This window comes from Streptopelia decaocto (assembly GCF_964273445.1).
Source record: "Streptopelia decaocto genome assembly, chromosome: 1".
Lineage (NCBI taxonomy): Eukaryota > Metazoa > Chordata > Aves > Columbiformes > Columbidae > Streptopelia > Streptopelia decaocto.
The window spans coordinates 86,393,532-86,411,673 of NC_138663.1; the positions used below are offsets into that span (position 1 = coordinate 86,393,532).

General features: G+C 42.6%; 1 protein-coding gene across 2 annotated transcripts in view; it reads left to right on the forward strand.

Moving 5' to 3' along the window:
- Positions 1-308: 308 nt before the first annotated feature.
- The window catches only part of TBX15 (T-box transcription factor 15), a 99,166-nt gene continuing 81,332 nt past the window's right edge, over positions 309-18,142 (forward strand). The window contains exons 1-3 of one of the 2 annotated variants that reach the window (XM_082060280.1): positions 309-348; positions 883-1,056; positions 1,438-1,997. In XM_082060280.1, the coding sequence (XP_081916406.1) occupies positions 1,796-1,997 (202 nt within the window). In that variant the 5' untranslated portion in view covers positions 309-348; positions 883-1,056; positions 1,438-1,795. Of the gene's footprint in view, positions 349-882; positions 1,057-1,362; positions 1,998-18,142 lie in introns of those variants that run through there. The other variant, XM_082060279.1, reaches the window with a different exon arrangement.

An 18,142-nucleotide genomic window follows, 5' to 3' on the forward strand; every position in this document is an offset into this window, starting at 1 on the left:
CCCGAAAAAAAAAAAAAAAAAAGGCTTGTTTCTTGCTTTTCATCCGAAATCCCTTTCCGTGCATGTGAACCCCGGCGGGCTGTTGTCACGCTGGCGAGAGCCAGAGCTTTAGGCCGGAGAGAGGGGGCTGAAGGGCCCCGCCGTACCACGCAGACATGGGCACCGTGGGATCACTCTGGTGAAGTCCCCTCCGCCATCCCGCCTGCCCCCTTCGCTTGTGTCCAACCCCATAGAAAAACCTCGCTTAAGAAAAACCTCCTTCTCCTTCGGCGCTGCTCGAAGCAGCTTTGTGGCTTCGGGGGGGCATCGGAGAAACAGCAGCGAAAAATAATCCCTTCCTGAAATTTGGTGTGTATCCTCGCTCGTTTTTCCACCGTGCCTCGATCCATATTAATTCTCTCCTTTATTTTATTTATATATATATATCTATATATCTATTTTTTTTTTAATTCTTAACCTATATTCTGTTCTCGGGGTCGAATTAACCCCCGGCGGCTTTCCCCGCTGTATTTTCCCTATACGGTGTTTTGCTTGACTTTACGTATTTTTCTGTGGTCCTAGCAGCTAATGAAAACACAGGGTGCTTCCTTCACCTTCTCAAATGCAGCCCTTTTACCTTGACCCCGTGAATCCCCCGCGCCACTCGCGACCGAGGAGCATGGGAGCAGCTGCGGACCCGCCGCAGCCTGGAGGGTTTCAGGGCAGAGGGAACAGGCGAGCAGAAATAAAATGCTGAATATCATCCAGGCAAAACGGCCGGGATCTTTAGCTAGTGCGTTTGTTTTCGCTGAAGCTGAAGTGGGAAGCGGGAAATACATATATATATATATATATATGTGTGTGTGTGTGTGTGTGTGTATGTATAAATCCCTCTTCCCAAAGAGAAGGCGCTCCTCTGCCCGAGGGTGTCTGGGTCTATCTTCTGCCTCTCTGCCGGTGCCAGCCCACGCCGCCCGCTCAGCCCCGCCGCTCCACGGACACGCATCGTTTTGAAGTGAAACTCTCCCGATACGCTGTTGTTGCCGCGTCAGACACCGATTCCGCCGGCAAGCGCAAGTAATACATAGTATGAATGACGTTTTAAAAATAACCACTCACCCGGTACCCCCGGGTGCTAAAACCCCTCTCGGGTACTTTGCGTGGGGATCCGCTAACAGAAGCCCCTAGGAACCCGGGTTGCGGCGGAGAGAGTGCGGGAGTTGTTACCTCTCTGCATTTAGAGCTACGGGTTTCCTAATGGCTCCCCGTTCTTCAAACAGTTAATTCTCGCGGCCGGTGCTCCAGGACTCACATGGCCAAAATTCCTCGCCCTGAAGCCCGAGTCTCCCTCCCCTCCCCATTGGGTCGCAGCTTTTGGGTCTCTCCCGATCTCTTCCTCCTATTGGCCGGGGACATTTTTTTCTTTTCTCTCTCTCTCTCTTTTTTTTTCCTTGACAGGCGCACGCAGCCTGCCCAACTCTTGGAGAAAAAAAAAATCCCAGAAGTTTAGATCAATCAGAGAGAGACAGAAGGAAAGGGGAGAAGGAAAAAAAAAAAAAAAAAAGATGAAATCAAGCCTGCAACCCCTCTGAGCGAGTGCTGGGGACCTGGGCTGAGCACACCCTCCCGGCTCTGCCTACGGAGTATCTGCAACCTCATGTAGTGCCTTCAAGAGACTGAGGGCTGGTTCTTCTGGGGGTGCAGCTGGGGAGGAGTGGGGGGAGAAAGAGGCGAGAGGCTCTGCCTCTGGTCCCCGAGCTCTACACTCCCAGCCACTGGCCGCTCATCTGCCCAAGGGTCTGGGCTGGGGGATAAGATGAGTGAGAGGCGAAGATCGGCGGTGGCCCTCAGCTCCCGAGCTCACGCTTTCTCGGTAGAAGCCTTGATTGGGACAAATAAAAAGAGGAAACTGCGAGACTGGGAGGACAAGGGGCTGGATTTGTCCATGGAAAGCCTCAGCCCCAACGGCCAGCTAGGGGACAATGAAGACCCGACTCAGTGCCTGGACCTCAACCCCGGTTAGTGCAACTCCTTTCTGTTTGGGACCCCCTCGCCGCCCCGCTCCCTCCTCGCCACTCGCCGCTAAGCCCTGCCGGGAGCTGCCCGCCGGGAGAGCGGCGCCGGGCAGGGCGGGCAGCGCCTCCCGGAAAACATCCGGGACTGAGGGTAAAGGAAAAAGGGGGGTGGGATTTTACGGAGATTCTTTGGATTTTTATTTTTTCCGATTTACGAGGACTTTTCTCTTACTCACTACTGTTCTTTCCACCCCAACTCCATGATGTCTCAGGAGGGAACGGCTTGTTCCTACTTTTCCCCCTCTCCTCCCTCTCCGTGCCTGTCGATAGCGATGATCCTTCCCGGGTGCCTCGGGACACACGTTTAGCCTTGCTCTGGAGCTTCCCGACTACCGCGGGGGTGCCATGTTGATCGGGGGCATAGGAGTGGGGCGCGACTTACATTCCCGTAGGAGGGATCATCCCTCTCCTCTGCCGCGCGGCTTCCCGACACACTGGCCGTCGCGCCGAGTCTGCCCCGCGGAGACGGGGCTACTCTAACCGGAGGTTTCGGTGGAGGAGAAGGCGGGCCACTCAGATCAGCGTTGCGCCGAAGCGAGGGGCGCCGGCTCCGCGGAGCGGCGGGGACCGGCTGCACACGCACCCCTGCCCACGGCGAACTCCCACCCGGGATCGGGCCCACCGGCGCTCAACGGCGCGGCCCCCGGTGGCAGCGCGGGGGGGACGGGGAAAGGAGGTCTTCCCTCTTCACAGGGACATTGCTCCCGGCAGGGAAAAGGGCCTCAGTCAGCAGCAGGGGCAGCGGGCGAGGGGGACTCCGAGGAGTCCGGCCCCTGCTACCGAGCCCGGCGCCTCCCGGGAACCGGAGCATTTGGAACAGCGCCGGCGCCTCGGCCCCTTGGTCGGCTGCACGGTATTTGGGGAGAGAGAGGGAGCGAGCACGAGACTTTTCCCGTGATATTTTTATTTTTAATTTTAAACTTTTATTAGATTGTTTATTTTTATTTAAAAGGGAGCTGGTAGCTTGGAGTGATCATTTGGCTCAAGCGAAGCCCTCGATCTGCTCTTGCCCTCCTGGCCGTTTCGCCCCGGCCTAAAGCGACCGTCGCGCAAAAGCAGCCGCGGACCCACGGCGACCCCGAGGGGTGAAAGGGCGCTGCCCCCCTCTGCCCCCGCACCCGCCCTGCCCCCGCGCCCTTCTCGCCGCCCCCCCGCCCCGCTTTCCATCGCCTTAAAATAGGACGGAGCGGACAGCCCCGCTATCACAATTATAGTGTGCAGAGAAAGCGAATTTTAGGTACTTTCTCTTTACTTTTTCTTTTAATATTTGAGTGGGAGGGGGGGGAAAGGTCAAACGATTTCCGTGCACGACCTCGCAAGAAGAAGGGCAGAAACTTCCTCCACTCGTCCAAGTCCACCCCACTGCACTTGGAGAAGAAAACACCTTTTGTTGTTGTTTTTTTTTTTTTTTCTTGACGTTCTCCGCGCTCTCAATAAGCATCAGCTGCCCAAACTCCAGCATAAAACAAACAAGCAAACGAATAAACAAACAAACAAAAAAAAGGGGAAATAATTAGAGATAGAGATGTAGAAAATATCTGCTTAAATTTTTTTTAAAGTGCTTTTGAAGTGAGCCCAAACCAGGGAACTCCGGAGACCTCATCCCGTTCCGCTCTCAAGGACCGCATTTCAATTTTCTTGTAACAGCAGCAGCCTTTCCCGGTGCGGATCCTAAGGAAAGTAGGTAAAATCTGCTAGCTTCCTCCCATCGGAGCGACGGGTGTAAAGGAGAGGGTACAGAAGCGACCACTAAAAAAATAGCTCACGATTTCTGAGTCTTATTCATTCAAAATAATAAATACGCGAACGAAACGACAAAGATCTGCTTTCCAATAACAGAGCATATATGGGCATCCGTTTGCTTTTTAAAAATATTTCATTATTTATTTTTAGAACCGTTTCTCATTATTTTTTAGCCACAATAAGAAATAGTTCTGGACGGTCTAGAAGTTTAATTTGCCCATTTCTCCATGAATTTGGAATAGAAGACTGGAAAACTCCCCCTGCGCCAGACTGGAGAGTGAGGGAGAACGGCTACTAATGCCTGAAACCTTAGAAAGCAAACGTGATGTTTTTCATAAAGCAAAGGAAATCAAGAACAGTTTGAGAAATCATTTTTAGGAGGTTGATAGACTTTAAATAAAGTCCGCGTCTGTAATTTGCACAGTCACTTCATTAAACTTAAATCCTTCGCGGTGTACCTTTGCTGCTGGGTGAAAATTGATTAGTGGCTCTATAATGGCCACCAAATTCCATCTTTACAAGACCCAATTAAGAACAAAATTACACCTAAAGTATTTTAATCTTGCCAAATCTCCAGCGATATAGCAAAAAACCCCAAAACAAAACAAAAACAGAAAAGGTTTTTATTGCGTCCCAAAGGTTCAAAACTCAAACTTGCTGCCCTTGTGTAGCGTAGTCAATAACACAGGGCTGTTCCTTCTGCTGAAGCGGGTATGCTTACAGAGAGGCCACAAATATTAGAGTGTGCGGTGGGAAATTACGTGTTGATTTTGCGTGTGATAACGTAAATCGATCTAGCCCGATTTATCTGTCATTTCGCATAAAACCCCTCAATGTCAGCCCAGGAAGTTCTGAAAGGCTGAAAACCGTTCGCCGCAGGCAAACAAACACCGCCGAGGGAAGAGTAAAACTTCGCTCTCCTTTTTTGCACCTCTTTTCCATGTAGACGGGCATCGCGATTTCTCCCCCACACGTCGGCCACGTCTCGAGGGGTTTTTCCTCTCCGTTCCCACCGCGAGTGGCGCTCGGTGGCCCGGGGCGGGGGGCGGCCGGCGGGGCGGCCCTGCTCCGCTCCCGGCGTGGGGGGCTTGGCCGGCCTCTGTGGAGCTCTGCGCTGGGCTTGTACAAAACCCAGCCTTCGGCTGGACTTGGGAGGCAGCGCTTCTCGTGTGTCCGTTTTGGCGAAATCCGAAGAATTTACATTCGTGCCCGAACCCTTCGGCCACAATATTGGCAATCCCGAGTGGCTTGGAGTGCTCAAGAGACCCTTCCCGCGGCCGCATCTTCCCGGGAGAGGCGAGGGAGGTGTCGGTCAGGGGGTGGCTTGGGGAAAGGTGAGAAAAGCCAGAGGATAAATCTCCAAGGTTTGTAAAAAATATCTCTTGAACATCCGAGTTATTTATGTCTCAGCCATGAATCTTGTCGCCAGAGTTAATGTGCTGTTTTACGAGACTCATTTAAAAGGGGGATAAAGCTGGATTTTAATAACGTGCGAGTTTTAATCACGAAGTTGTGAAAAGGAATTCTGGATTACAGCGGCACTACCCCCGTCTCTTTTCTTCCGCTCCCACTCGAGGCGCGCTGTGCGTGGGGCCGGGCAGGCGAGAGGCCGAGCTCGCCGCGGGGCTCGGTGGAGCCTCCCCCGGTCCTGCCCCGCCGCCGGGCCGCCCCGCATCCTCCGCCGACCCTCGACTCTCGCCCCCGCCGCCGTTGCAGAGGGGAGGAGGGTGGTGGGGCGCAGGCGGCGGAGGGCACCCCTCTGTCCCCTTGGCAGGTTTGGTTTCAGAGGGCAGCAAAACAATGGGGTCGGATGTCTTCGGGGTATTTATAGATTAAACCTGAGCAGCGGAAAGGTCATGGGGGACCCAGGCGTTGCTTCCCTTGATGTATATATTATTTACCATCGTTTAGAGCGGTGGCTTTCGTCGGCCCTTCCCTCTCTCGTCCCAGGGGCGCAGGGACAGACCGAGGCAGAGCGGAGCGCGCACCTTTGCTCGTCGAAAGTTTAAGACAAGGGCTTTTTGGGGAGTTTTCTCCCCGCGGACGGTTCCCCCTCACCGCTCGAAACACAGCTTCTCCCTTAGATAGGGGGTCGCTACACAGAGAGACGCTACACAGGCGCTTCAGAGGCAGAGCAAAATGGTGCGGCTAAAAATTTGTAATTTCTCGGCTTTGGGAAGGTCCTGTTCCTCGCAAAGGAATACGCCAGAGAGTTTGCAAACGAACTTCGCCAGTGCAGTCCTCATATCACAAATCACATCGGTGTTTTTGATCGCATATATTTAAAATGCACACATCAGTTACAAACAAAACACATTTTCGCGAGTTTTTTTTTTTTTTTTTAATCTCTCTGTGAAGACATCGCATAACGAATTGTTTTCCGTTCCGTGTATTTTTCTAAAGCTATGCTAACAAACCACAGCAGAGCTTTGCAACGAGAGAAAATATCCCGTCGCATTTTAAGACCTACAACGTGTTTATTACAGCTGCTTATCCATAAGATTAAGATCCGATACCTTGACAAAGCCTTCCGTAGCTGGCAAGTGTAAAACCTCCCTCGCTTTCACCATGGCGTGCAGTTTTTCTGCCTAACCTGGGAGGTGGTACGAATAACCATTTCAACCCTGCTCCACCGCAGGGTATCTACTCCTCCTTGCCCTCGAACAAACCCCCTCCGAAGGGGCAAACAAAGTTTAAGAGCGGGAGAAATGCGATTTTTTTCCCCCCCTTCCTTTCTTCTACCACTGTTTCTGAATGCAGAGTCCCACTTTTTGAGCAGTGGTTGTTAAACCCGTGAGTGGGGAGTGACTTAATTTGCTTCCAGACGTCATTTCTCACTTCAGCTTTTGTTTGAGTGCTCTGTGGATGGGACTACGGTTTCAAGAGCCGGCGGAGAACTTTTTCTTGTCCCTTCCCTGACGCAGGGTGAGTTGGTGTACACCATTCTTCGCATGGTCCTTGAGGCTTGCCGATGAGCAATGCTCCGTAATAACGAAGTGTAAGACAGAGAGCGTCAGTTTTGCCTTTGGCAGAAGCGCTTGGGACTGGGATTTATTAATGCGATGTCTTTCTAACCAATGTATATGTGAGTGGGATTGTATGAATTCATTCCACCTGCTGGATCATCAGTTTCCCTCCTAAAGAGGGGATACTGAGCTCAGATCCATTGCTCCCTTGTGTATATGATGGAAGGAAACACGAAAATCTGACCCTTGTAATGCTCCCCCTGTACTCCGGCTACAGAGCTGATGCTCTCGCCCTTCCCAGAGGAGAGAGTTGCAGGAGGCAGATGGAGCTGTCCAGATGAGAGCCAGGAGAGCCCTGTAGGGGCTCAGGAAGGGGTTGCCTTGGTCAAGTTCGTATAAATCTGAACTTGGAGCCGAAGGAGACAGAGAGTGAGAAGGATTTGTCTCTGTGGTAATATGTGTCTTACTGAATTGGTGAACTCCTGCTGCTGGGCTTGTGAAACCTTTCCTGTAGAGAGGTAAATCGCTCATGCTGTATTAAGAGGGCAGCTAATAGAATAATAGAGACAAACCTTACAGTACAGCAGAGTATTAGAAAAAAGGCAGTGTGTCAAACAGCCTCTTCCCTTCTTTTATATGTGTTTTAAATCTGCAGCATTTTTTTTTACACAGGTTTATTCCATCTGCTGGGAAGGGGAAAACTGCTATTTCAAAGGCTTTTCTTGTCTTTGACAAGAACTTTGGGAGAATCCAAAGAGCTTCTGTTACAAGCAGAAGTCAAGTAATTCCTTACAAACCATCAATCACTTATCCCTCCTCCCACTTGGGACTGAGCGCTTATATCAAATATCAGCCCAGCTAGCCTCTCCTCAGGCAGAAGTGTCCCGCTTTATCTGTATCTGTCTTTAAGGAAAACTGATGCTTTTTTCAGATGGAAAACTTGAAAGATGTCTTCCAAGAGTTCTACATTCAGGAAAGAGCATTTGCACTGTTTTACAGCACAGTCAGTGCCACTGAGGTCACCTCTGTTCACACAGAACATTGTTCCTATTTTAATCAGTTGAACCCTTGAACGAGAATCTTAGCTTGCAGTCTTATGTCTTCGAAGTTTGAAGTGTGGGTTTTCTTTAACTTCTTTCTTTCTTTCTTTCTTTCTTTCTTTCTTTCTTTCTTTCTTTCTTTCTTTCTTTCTTTCTTTCTTTCTTTCTTTCTTTCTTTCTTTCTTTCTTTCTTTCTTTCTTTCTTTCTTTCTTTCTTTCTTTCTTTCTTTCTTTCTTTCTTTCTTTCTTTCTTTCTTTCTTTCTTTCTTTCTTTCTTTCTTTCTTTCTTTCTTTCTTTCTTTCTTTCTTTCTTTCTTTCTTTCTTTCTTTCTTTCTTTCTTTCTTTTTCTTCTCTTTTCTTCTCTTTTCTTCTCTTTTCTTCTCTTCTTCTCTTCTTCTCTTTTTCTTTCTCTTTTTCTTTCTTTCTCTTTTTCTTTCTTTCTTTCTCTTTTTCTTTCTTTCTTTCTTTCTCTTTTTCTTTCTCTTTTTTCTTTCTCTTTTTCTTTCTCTCTCTCTCTTTCTCTCTCTCTTTCTCTCTCTCTCTTTCTCTCTCTTTCTTTCTCTCTTTCTCTCTCTCTCTTTCTCTCTCTCTTTCTCTCTCTCTTTCCCCTGCCTTCTGATCTAGATTAATAAGCCTTCAGTAGTTTAAAAACTGCACTGAAATCAGTCTACAAGCACTTGGAAAATCCCTGGACATACTGAAACTGGCTCATATGGCTTTTACATGAGTTCCTGTTGCAAGTAAAATCTAAAATCTAAAGTGTGATTTAAATCACCCCAAGCATCCATATTGAGATCTGTAGTTTGCACCGGTGATGTAAAACCAAGTTCAATGAAAGAAGCTTAAATTTTCTAAAACTGACTCTGTTTTAGAGATCAGCAGAGTCTCCTGGAGAGGCTGAGCTTCTGAGTGCCCATTGATGGAATTACAGGATTTTGTGCTAACCCTTAGCTCTCTGATATCCTCCTGTACAATACAATTACTTTGCAGGAATGGGCTGGGAAGTTAGGTTCAAATCTTGACAGCAGAAGCAGGGTGGATATACGCATGAATGATTGGTATCTTTTAGCCCAGGAGCTGTGGGGTTCCACCAGGAAGAGCAGCCGTAGGCACCTGGGTGTACAGGGAAATGGAGGCAACTGGGGGCTTCCAGCACTCTGGTGCCTCATCCTGCCCAGAGGAGCTCTGCATAGGAGGATGCTGAAAGGTTTGGCTTTTTTGGCTTATTATTTGAACTAGAGTTTCCACAAGTGGAGAGTACTGGGCAGAAATGCTGAGACTTTTTTTTTTTTTTTTTTTTTTTTTTATTTTAGAAAAAACATGTGTAACTTGTTGGTGCTTAGTTTCAATACTGGTTAAAATAGGTTACAATCCCAACCTTTCTGCCTGTGAAAGATCTATTGTCTCAAAATACAATGCCATTGCATTTCTTGTTCTAAAAGCCATAGCATGCTTTGGTGAGAAGGGCTAGGGAAAGATAACATGGTATTACGGTAAAATCAGATTGAAATATCTTTGCAAGCAGATTAAGAAAGTTTGAAACTCTGCTAGGAAATGCAGTGTCAATTCAAGTTCTAGCAACAATATTCATGCCAGGGGCAACTTTTCATTGTGCATTCTGCAGGATCAGAAAACAAAGAATGAGTAAATCAATCCAAGAAGTGACAAAAGCACTTATTACAATAATATTTACAATAATATTTCCATATACCATTTGCTCAGTTGAGCTATTGATTTGACAATATTGTGAGGATGGTGAAAGGACTGTCCCGCCTGACAGTGGGTTGCTTGGTGTTTGCTGTGTATTTGCAAATGCAAAGTTACAGCTGCTAGAGGGAAGGCTGCACTTAGCAAATGTTGCTTTTGCTGAAGAAAAGTGTATTTTTTTTTTGTGCGTGTGTTGTTGTTGTTTTTTTTAACTTTATTGAGAAACAGCAAAACTTAGGTTTTGGCCAACCTTTAAATATTGTTTTCGTAGCATCAGACTACTTCCCGCTTTTAAGATACCCAACCATTTAAAATACGGGTCTCCAAACCTCCTTGTTCAAATAAATTAAAAAAATATAAAATGAATTTGCATTTTAAAAAATAAGACATTTTGATTTAGATAATAATTAAATCTAGCATTTGGACATTCAAAACTGCGTCCCATTTTTTCTTCTCTGACCAAAGTTATGTGCCAAATTCTGTAGAATTTCACAAATAAGTTTTAATTCCTCCAAAGCCATATTATCTTGGTTACTTCCATATGTATAAATAAAGAAAAAAAATCAGCCAAAATCTTTCACAGCAGAATTCAATCCATGTCACAGTGGACAGTTTCACTGCGCTGCACCTACGCATTCTTTCTAAAGCTTTTGCTTTTTAGGAAGGAAGTACAGGAAATATTCTAGAATTGTTAAATTGACATTTTCAGCAATGTCCACATTTGTAGCTCTTAGGAAGGAGCTTGGGAAGAAATTATTACCAACTGCCTTTAAAAGAACTGATTTACAGTTTCTAAAGAGTACTTAACCAACTGGTTATAAACTGACACAAATCATATTATTAATCAGCACATTTATATGAATGCAGCCACAGCAACCTAATTGTTTGAGAATCAGTGGGCCAGGGCACAGAAAATATGAATGTCTCGCAGTTCTTTGACTTAAGTCAGGGAGTGAATGCATTCTTGGTTAGCATTAACATTTTCCACATCACCAATGATTTAACAAAACCAATCTTCTACTTTTAGGAGCTTGAGGAAATAGAGAACTGCCTGATGAAAAATCTACCCCAAAAGCAAGGGGAAAACTGAAGACACCAGAGTGTCTTTGCTTGTAATGTGAGTGAAGAATTGTGCATCATAGACTTCTTAAGAAGTTGCATCAGCTAATATCAGTATCCCTTATACGACACCAAAAGGGTTGACTGACTATGTGGATGCTTATGGACAGAAAATAATTCTGAGAACACGTTGTAACATTTTGAGATGTGTGGTGTATACGATGAATAGACTAAGGAGTCTTCAAAAATTGCTGTTTTATCCCTGACTTGTCTCCAGAGCAGTTCTGTAAGTTTGAATTTGCTGAGACAGAAAGGAACTTGAAAACAGATGGAGAGATTAACAGATAGACTTTTTTTCTTTCACCTACTTGCTCCACTTGATTGTCCTCAATCCTGCTCAGAGGATCCTGTTAAAAGGTCAGTTATTAAATATTGATAGGAGTTATTGTCATGTCTTCTACAAGCATCGCTTAGTTTGATGAAAAAATTATCCCAGTGCTGCCTTGTCATCCCTCTTTCAGCTCTGCATGTAGATGTACTTTGCATGCATAAAATACCAATGTATTTTATTGTGCTTTAAGCAATCTTTCTTACTAGGGTGGAAAAATAGTAGAGGAAGACCTGTGGAGCATGCCCTTGTACTCCCTCAGACCTCAATGGAAACACTCCCACTGCTTTTTTTTAAAAGGAAACTTCAGCCTTGAGGTTGTACTGAACTCTGCTGCTACCTTAACTTGTGATAAAATACCATGCAATAGCTGGGATTTGCAATCCTACATTTTTAGTTGACATATCCTCTTGCAAAGCTGTGTATTGCTCCTGAATTTGTTCTGTTATTTATCAGGTATCTGCCCAATTAAAAACCAAAGACACTGGAAGTGTACCATTAACATTGCAAAATACAGTAATGTGAAACCTGCCTGGAAGCACATTTAGGAGGCAGCTGCTAAACTGTGGCCTGATTCTGCAAGATGCTGAGCATCTTCCTTTCAAAGGACTTTATGGTGCTGATTTTCAAAGGTGAAGCTTTTGTGACCTTATTTTCAGTGGCCTTAAGGATTTGCAGTTTCCAGGGAGATCCTGACCTCTTGCTAGCTTTCTGCTGGGAGATGCCCTAAATAGACAGTGATAGCCAGAAATTACCCACCATGCCCCTCCCCTGCACAACTGTCAGGATTAGAATAATTTTGATTTATGTATGGGGATTTCTTTTTTGTCTGCTGGAATACTGTGCAAGTTTGTGTAAATAAAATAATAATGACAGTGAGGTTAATCCCTTGGTGATCACTTTTATGCTATAGAAGGATCATGTATTCCTCTGCTCTTCAGTTTTTCTGCAAATGCCTGATAGTATGAAAACTATGAGGTTGGATCAGATACCAGTTTCTGGATTATGCCCCTATGCAATTTCTAAGTGCTCCTGCCTTTCCATTGTGTAATACAATAAAATACTGCTCCATACAAGGCAAGAGGGCCATTATTTTTAAAATGAGAAGCTGTTTTTCACTTCAGAAAACTTCATCTTTTATGCCAGAAGGTTGTAGGAAGCTGGGAAAATATAGAATACAGCACATGGCTGTGGGTGCCTAATGGTTTTTATTTTGTTCCAGAATTTTAAAGATAAATAGAAGATTTATTATTGTAGGATTTGAGGGTTTCCTGTGCCAAGCTTCTTGGAGCAAATAAAAAACCCTCTTCATTTACCATCAAACAACCCTAGCAAAGTCTCCATCTGCCTAGCAGCAAGCCAGTCACGTTATTCACTTCAATGCTTGGGAGTGTTACCCACATAAGACTGTAACATCACAGTTCTGTTATGCAGGTCCCTGCAACACTGATCGAGCAGCAGAAAGCCTACACTTCCCTGGTAGAGACCGCTCAGAGTATTCTGTGCATCGTAATTCTGTTTACTCCATAACTCAGGAAATTGTGCCTGGGCTGGGGAAAGGGAAAGTGGCTGTGGAGGTGACTAGCAGTATGCTGTTACCGAAATGGACAATAATTAATAGCTTTTGTGAAAACATATAATGCAGCTTTAGGAAAGAACCTCCCCTTCTGCCTCTTGGAATGAAAGATTCAATTGTGAAGCAACTGCTTATTCAGAGTGTTTCAAGACTGATTGCTTGAGTTACATTAAGGTGCTGAGCATCATTTATCCAGGGTAATTCAAGAATAATTGATTTAAAAAAAATGGAGAGAGGTTTGACTGGGTACATACAGGACTCAAGAGCAAGTAATTCAGTATGGCTGGAGCCTTTAAAAACAAATAGCAGTTCAGCCCCAAAAGGGGATGAAAAATGACTGGGGCATTTTTTGCCTCTGTCCTTTTACCACGTCAGATGCCCTGTCCCTGGTTGTGACCACAGACACTGATTGGACTGGGATGTTCCAGGGCTTCTGCAGGTGCTGACTTGTCCTGGGGCTGAGAGGTGGTAGAGGAATAAAAAAATTAAGGAGGAGTTCTGCCACTGCTGTGCATCAGGACTGGGTGCCCCATACTGCTCTGAGGAGCTCCCTTGGCTGGAACACGGGGCATAATGCACCAGTGAATGGAACAGGTCACCACTACGTTAGCTTCATTTTCATGTTGAGTCGGGTGTGTACACTGTCCTCCTGGGGATGAAATTATGGTGAAATCAGGAAAAGAAAAGTTAATAGGGTCAAAAAGGAGTAGAAAAGCAGACAGAAATGGGGATCACTGTGGGGGAGGACAGAGGAGAAAGAGGCAGGAAAGGAGGTGGTTCAGGGCCTCTTCTCCTACCCACCGGCTGCCTGTGGCATCAGGAGGAATTAGAAACTATTTTCAGACACTACCCCTGCATCTGGGTAACCTCATTTTTGTTTGTTTGCTCTTTTTTTCTTTTTCTTTTTCTTTTTCTTTTTCTTTTTCTTTTTCTTTTTCTTTTTCTTTTTCTTTTTCTTTTTCTTTTTCTTTTTCTTTTTCTTTTTCTTTTTCTTTTTCTTTTTCTTTTTCTTTTTCTTTTTCTTTTTCTTTTTCTTTTTCTTTTTTCTTTTTCTTTTTCTTCTTCTTTTTCTTCTTCTTTTTCTTTTTCTTCTTTTTCTCTTTTTTCTTTTTCTTTTTCTTTTTCTTTTTCTTCTTCTTTTTCTTTTTCTTTTTCTTTTTCTTTTTCTTTTTCTTTTTCTTTTTCTTTTTCTTTTTCTTTTTCTTTTTCTTTTTCTTTTTCTTTTTCTTTTTCTTTTTCTTTTTCTTTTTCTTTTTCCTTTTCTTTTTCTTTTTCTTTTTCTTTTTCCTTTTCTTTTTCTTTTTCTTTTTCTTTCTTTTTTTTCCTTTTTTTTCTTTTTCCAAAATAATAAATGGCATGATTTCTATAAATGAAATAGACTGTTCAAAATAGTTTATGAAGGAAACTGAGTACATTATACCAGACAAACACTTAATCGTTTGGTATGGTTTTGGTATATAGGAGGTCTGGGGAAAAAAAAAGGGGAAAACCTTTCAATCAAGCAGATTTTTTCAGCAAAAAAACCCAGGGTTTATTCTCATGGTCTTTGTTCTCCAAGTTTTGATGTGAAAAAAACCTATAATTTCAGGAAAAATTAGAAAGAGTCTTCTAGATGAATTTTTCTCTCTTAAAGTGAGCTCCATAAGATATTTTAGAATAATGTTTAAAATCCTATTTGCTCCTTTAGCTACTTTCATTCAGGACTTCAGCCTTTTTATAAACAATAGATGTTTCACATGGAGTTGTTTTAAGTCTATTTTATTATACAGTTTCATTGACTGTACATTATTGATTTCCATTGTGTGCAAAAATCAGAGATTTCAGTCCTTTATATTACTAATATTTAAATTGTTGGTATACAGAAGTTTTTTATGCGCCTGAAAGAACATGGTAGTCATTATAGCAATGACTATAGTTATTTATTATATAGGTACACCTAGAGGCAGTTTGTAATTGCTAATTAAATTATGCATAACAAGTTTCTTATTGTTAAGGAAGTAAAAAACCTGTACTTGTGATAGTCAGCTACTACAGATAATTTGGTCACGTGAATTATCTAACTGGTATTTCATTGATTTTTGTGTCTTTCTTGGGAACGTAAGTAGAGGGAAGAGGAAGGCAGCTTGTCTGCACAGCAGCAAAATTTATTAGAAATTACTTGTTCTTTTAATTAAGACTTACGAATAGTATTAATGGTTTCTTATTACAATTATTTGTAGTTGAATGAGAATATTTATTTGCGAACTGACCCTTAATCATTATATTTATGAATATTCAGATAACTTCTGAGTATTCATGAAAATGCTTGACAATCCTCAATTAAAATATAAATAATTACATCTCAGATACTTGTATTCACTCTAGTATTTACATAGTGATGTTTGCTGTGCAGAAAAGTGGGAGGAAAAAGCTTATTATTGTTATGGTCATCTAATGAAGTGTATACTAGTTATTTTGTATTTCTTTCCTGAAAAATAAAACTGTCTCCTTTTGAGGTTTCCCCCACCCCATTTTCCACTTTCTTTTTTCTTTACTCCAGATTCACGGTTGCGTTTTTTTTTTTTTTTTGACTCATTTGAGTCAAGACTTTTCTCCTGTAAATCAGGATGCTTATCTGGCTTTATTTCTGAAGCAAGAGATGATTCCTGGTTAGCACTTGGGTTGTTGCGTGTACTTGGAGTGTCAAATCTTTGGGACAGCCCGATTATCTCCTTTCATTACGTTTAACAGTACAGTGGAGTGTCAATCCACATCCAGGGCTTTGGGACATTGCAGTTGTACAAAGAATAGTATTTTCAAGGTGGTGTTGGTTAGTCACTTTCCTTTAATAAGACAACATTCACACCAACTGTTTACACTGCAGTTGGCTAAACTTTTTCCAATGTACATACTAAGATGTGACTGTAATTGCTTATGCTAGACTTAGATTCTTTGAGGACAGGTCAGATGCTCTTAACTCTTCCCTGGTATCTCTATCATTAGGGAAACCGAGACTTCAGTCAGGATCTGTCGGCATTTTACTTGTGGTCTGAATTTGACATAATTTAATAATAAATTCAAAGGTATGGTCAACAATATTGGAGTAGGAACTCAACATTTCAGTACAGTTTCAATCCCCAAATGAAGGATAAAGAAATAGCAAAAGTTTCATGAAGTATATCAGGGGTTTTGTGTTGTTTCAGTGCACAATGAATTATAGGTTAAATCTCCATTTTATGAAGAAATATTTTGTGAAAAATAATATCGAATTTCCTGAGACATGTTTCCTCTTTCTCTGTCTAGGATGTGGGGAGAAAATCCCTTGCATCTTGTATATCTTAAAAATAAACAAGAGAAAAGAAAGCAGTAATTTTGCACTTGTGGGTGCAGAGAGGAAGCTGAAGGCTTAGCTTGCAGAGTTTGCAGAGAAATTAAAAGTAACAGAACTCCCATTTCAAATTTTGGCTTGAAATGCATCCTGATTTAACAAGGAAAGGACAGGAATCAGACAGTGATTGAATCCCTTACACAAGCGATCTGTAAAATTGGAGATCTAACAGTTTCATTTTCTTCAGTTAAACTTTGGCTACTCTCGCACAGATATAATGGCTATTTTTTATGAGGAAATGACTTTCAAAAGTAATTTTAAATATTTGTTTATTTGTTTCTCTCCAGAAGAGTCTGCAGATACCTATTTGGGGCCAGATTCAACAAGCAGCTGAGAACTCTAGCCCATCCTGTTATGTTATTTAAACAAAAGCTTAACAGTGACAATGACTTATACCAAGTATCTAATTTTCCCTATTTTTAGTGAATGTAGTTCTTTCTTACTTTCTTTCTCTCTCTCTTTCCCTAGAATTTATTTTGTTTAAGAATTGGGGATTTTTTTTGCAGGGAAGAAATAACTTCTGCTCTTACTAGTTCAGAAAAAGTGACTTTCTAATACTGAATAGGAAAGAATTTGTGTTCAAATTTCACTTGTTATATACTTTCTCCATATTGTGTGCATGTATAAGCCTCTCTAGGTAGACAGATTTACAATATGTACATGTATATATTATACTAATAATACTTTGTACATATATATATGTATATTAATAAGAATGTAGTCTAATCTTTTTCTAGATCCACTGAAATAATGAATTTAGACATTTAACATATTTGAAATTTTTTAGAAATATCAGTCTTGTCTGATCTTATTTTGCATTTACTGTTTGTTATGGAAGCAAGTATTAGACACCAGTGTTAGATTTGAAGGTTAGAAGTAAGAGAATCATGCTCTGCAAGAGGTTTCAGGCATTTGGTAAGAAAAGCTACTTTCATTTTACTAAGGAATTTAAACACCTGCTTTTGTATAGGACAGCAAAAAAAATGCCTTGCTTTTTAACAGGAGAAGCATAATTTTATAGATTGATTTATCCAGTTAAGGTTGCACCAAGTACCTAATGTTTAGGAGATGAAGGCTGAACTGTCTGCTGTCTTTGGTGAGAGCCACTTGACAACAAGAACTTTACAATTTATCCAGCAGATATATTAGTGACAGCAAGGGTTTCGCTCCAGGCAAAAGTGGAGGTGAAATCCTCTCTTAGAAGGGCAATTCAAGGAATTCCCCATGTTAAACAGAAGTGCAAAAAACTCTTGTAATGAAAGACAGATTGCAAGCATTTGCCTAAGATTATCACTCTGCTAAACTGAAGCAGAGCAGCAGAAATTCCTGCATCATTTACATCCATGAGCAAGGCAAGGGCAGAAGCTGGAAAGAAAATATTCATTAGCGTGGGAGCAAACAGTTATGAGGAAGAAGTTGTACTTTCAGTCACTGCATCTCTTAGCAGAAGAAAATAATTATTTAGTACAAGCCAAACTAAACAAACACTGGGCTGTGCCATGCCATAAATCCTTAAAGGAACACTCTCAACTTGGATTTTAAAAAAATGATTAGCTCTGAAGTCGGCCAGTTTCTGCTCTCTTTAAATACTTTGGCTGGCATTTGAAAGTGTATAAAACTTTAATTTTTGTTCCTGGGATCTTTCCCTCTTTGTGTTTGCAAAGGTGGTTTCTGTTAGCCAGTTTCCTCCTTGCTATCTGAGGCCCCGATCCCGCCAAAATGTATTCATGTCCCTTATTGCGGCGGGTCTCCCATCAAAATCCCTCCCAGCAGGAAAGGTGAGCTCACAGTTATGTGTTTGTAGGATCAGGGCCTAATTGTAGAGGAAATGGAAACTGCACAGAGTTTTGTCCGTGGCACAAAGTAAACAATGTAGAGTAAAATATATTTCTTTAATACGTCAGTTATAGAAATGCTAGATGTGATGTGTAACTCTGGTAAGGGACAAACCCTTCAGAGAGGAATGTAATTTTTCAAGTTATAAGTGTATACGTTTAAGCAGAAATAGCTAGTAATATAGCATGTATTGAAATTATTATAGTTGTAAGGTGAGGAATCAGATTCTTTATTTTCATTCTATACTTTCCTTTCAATCTAAAACTGTCAAGCCCTTTTGTTGCTTGCCATCGAACTCCAGTGGGACTTTGCTTTTATTACCCTGGTGCATGATCTTGTTTTGCATATTTAGCAGTTTTAATGATGGAACTTAAAGATAAATCCATTTAGAAATTGCGGGTTTTA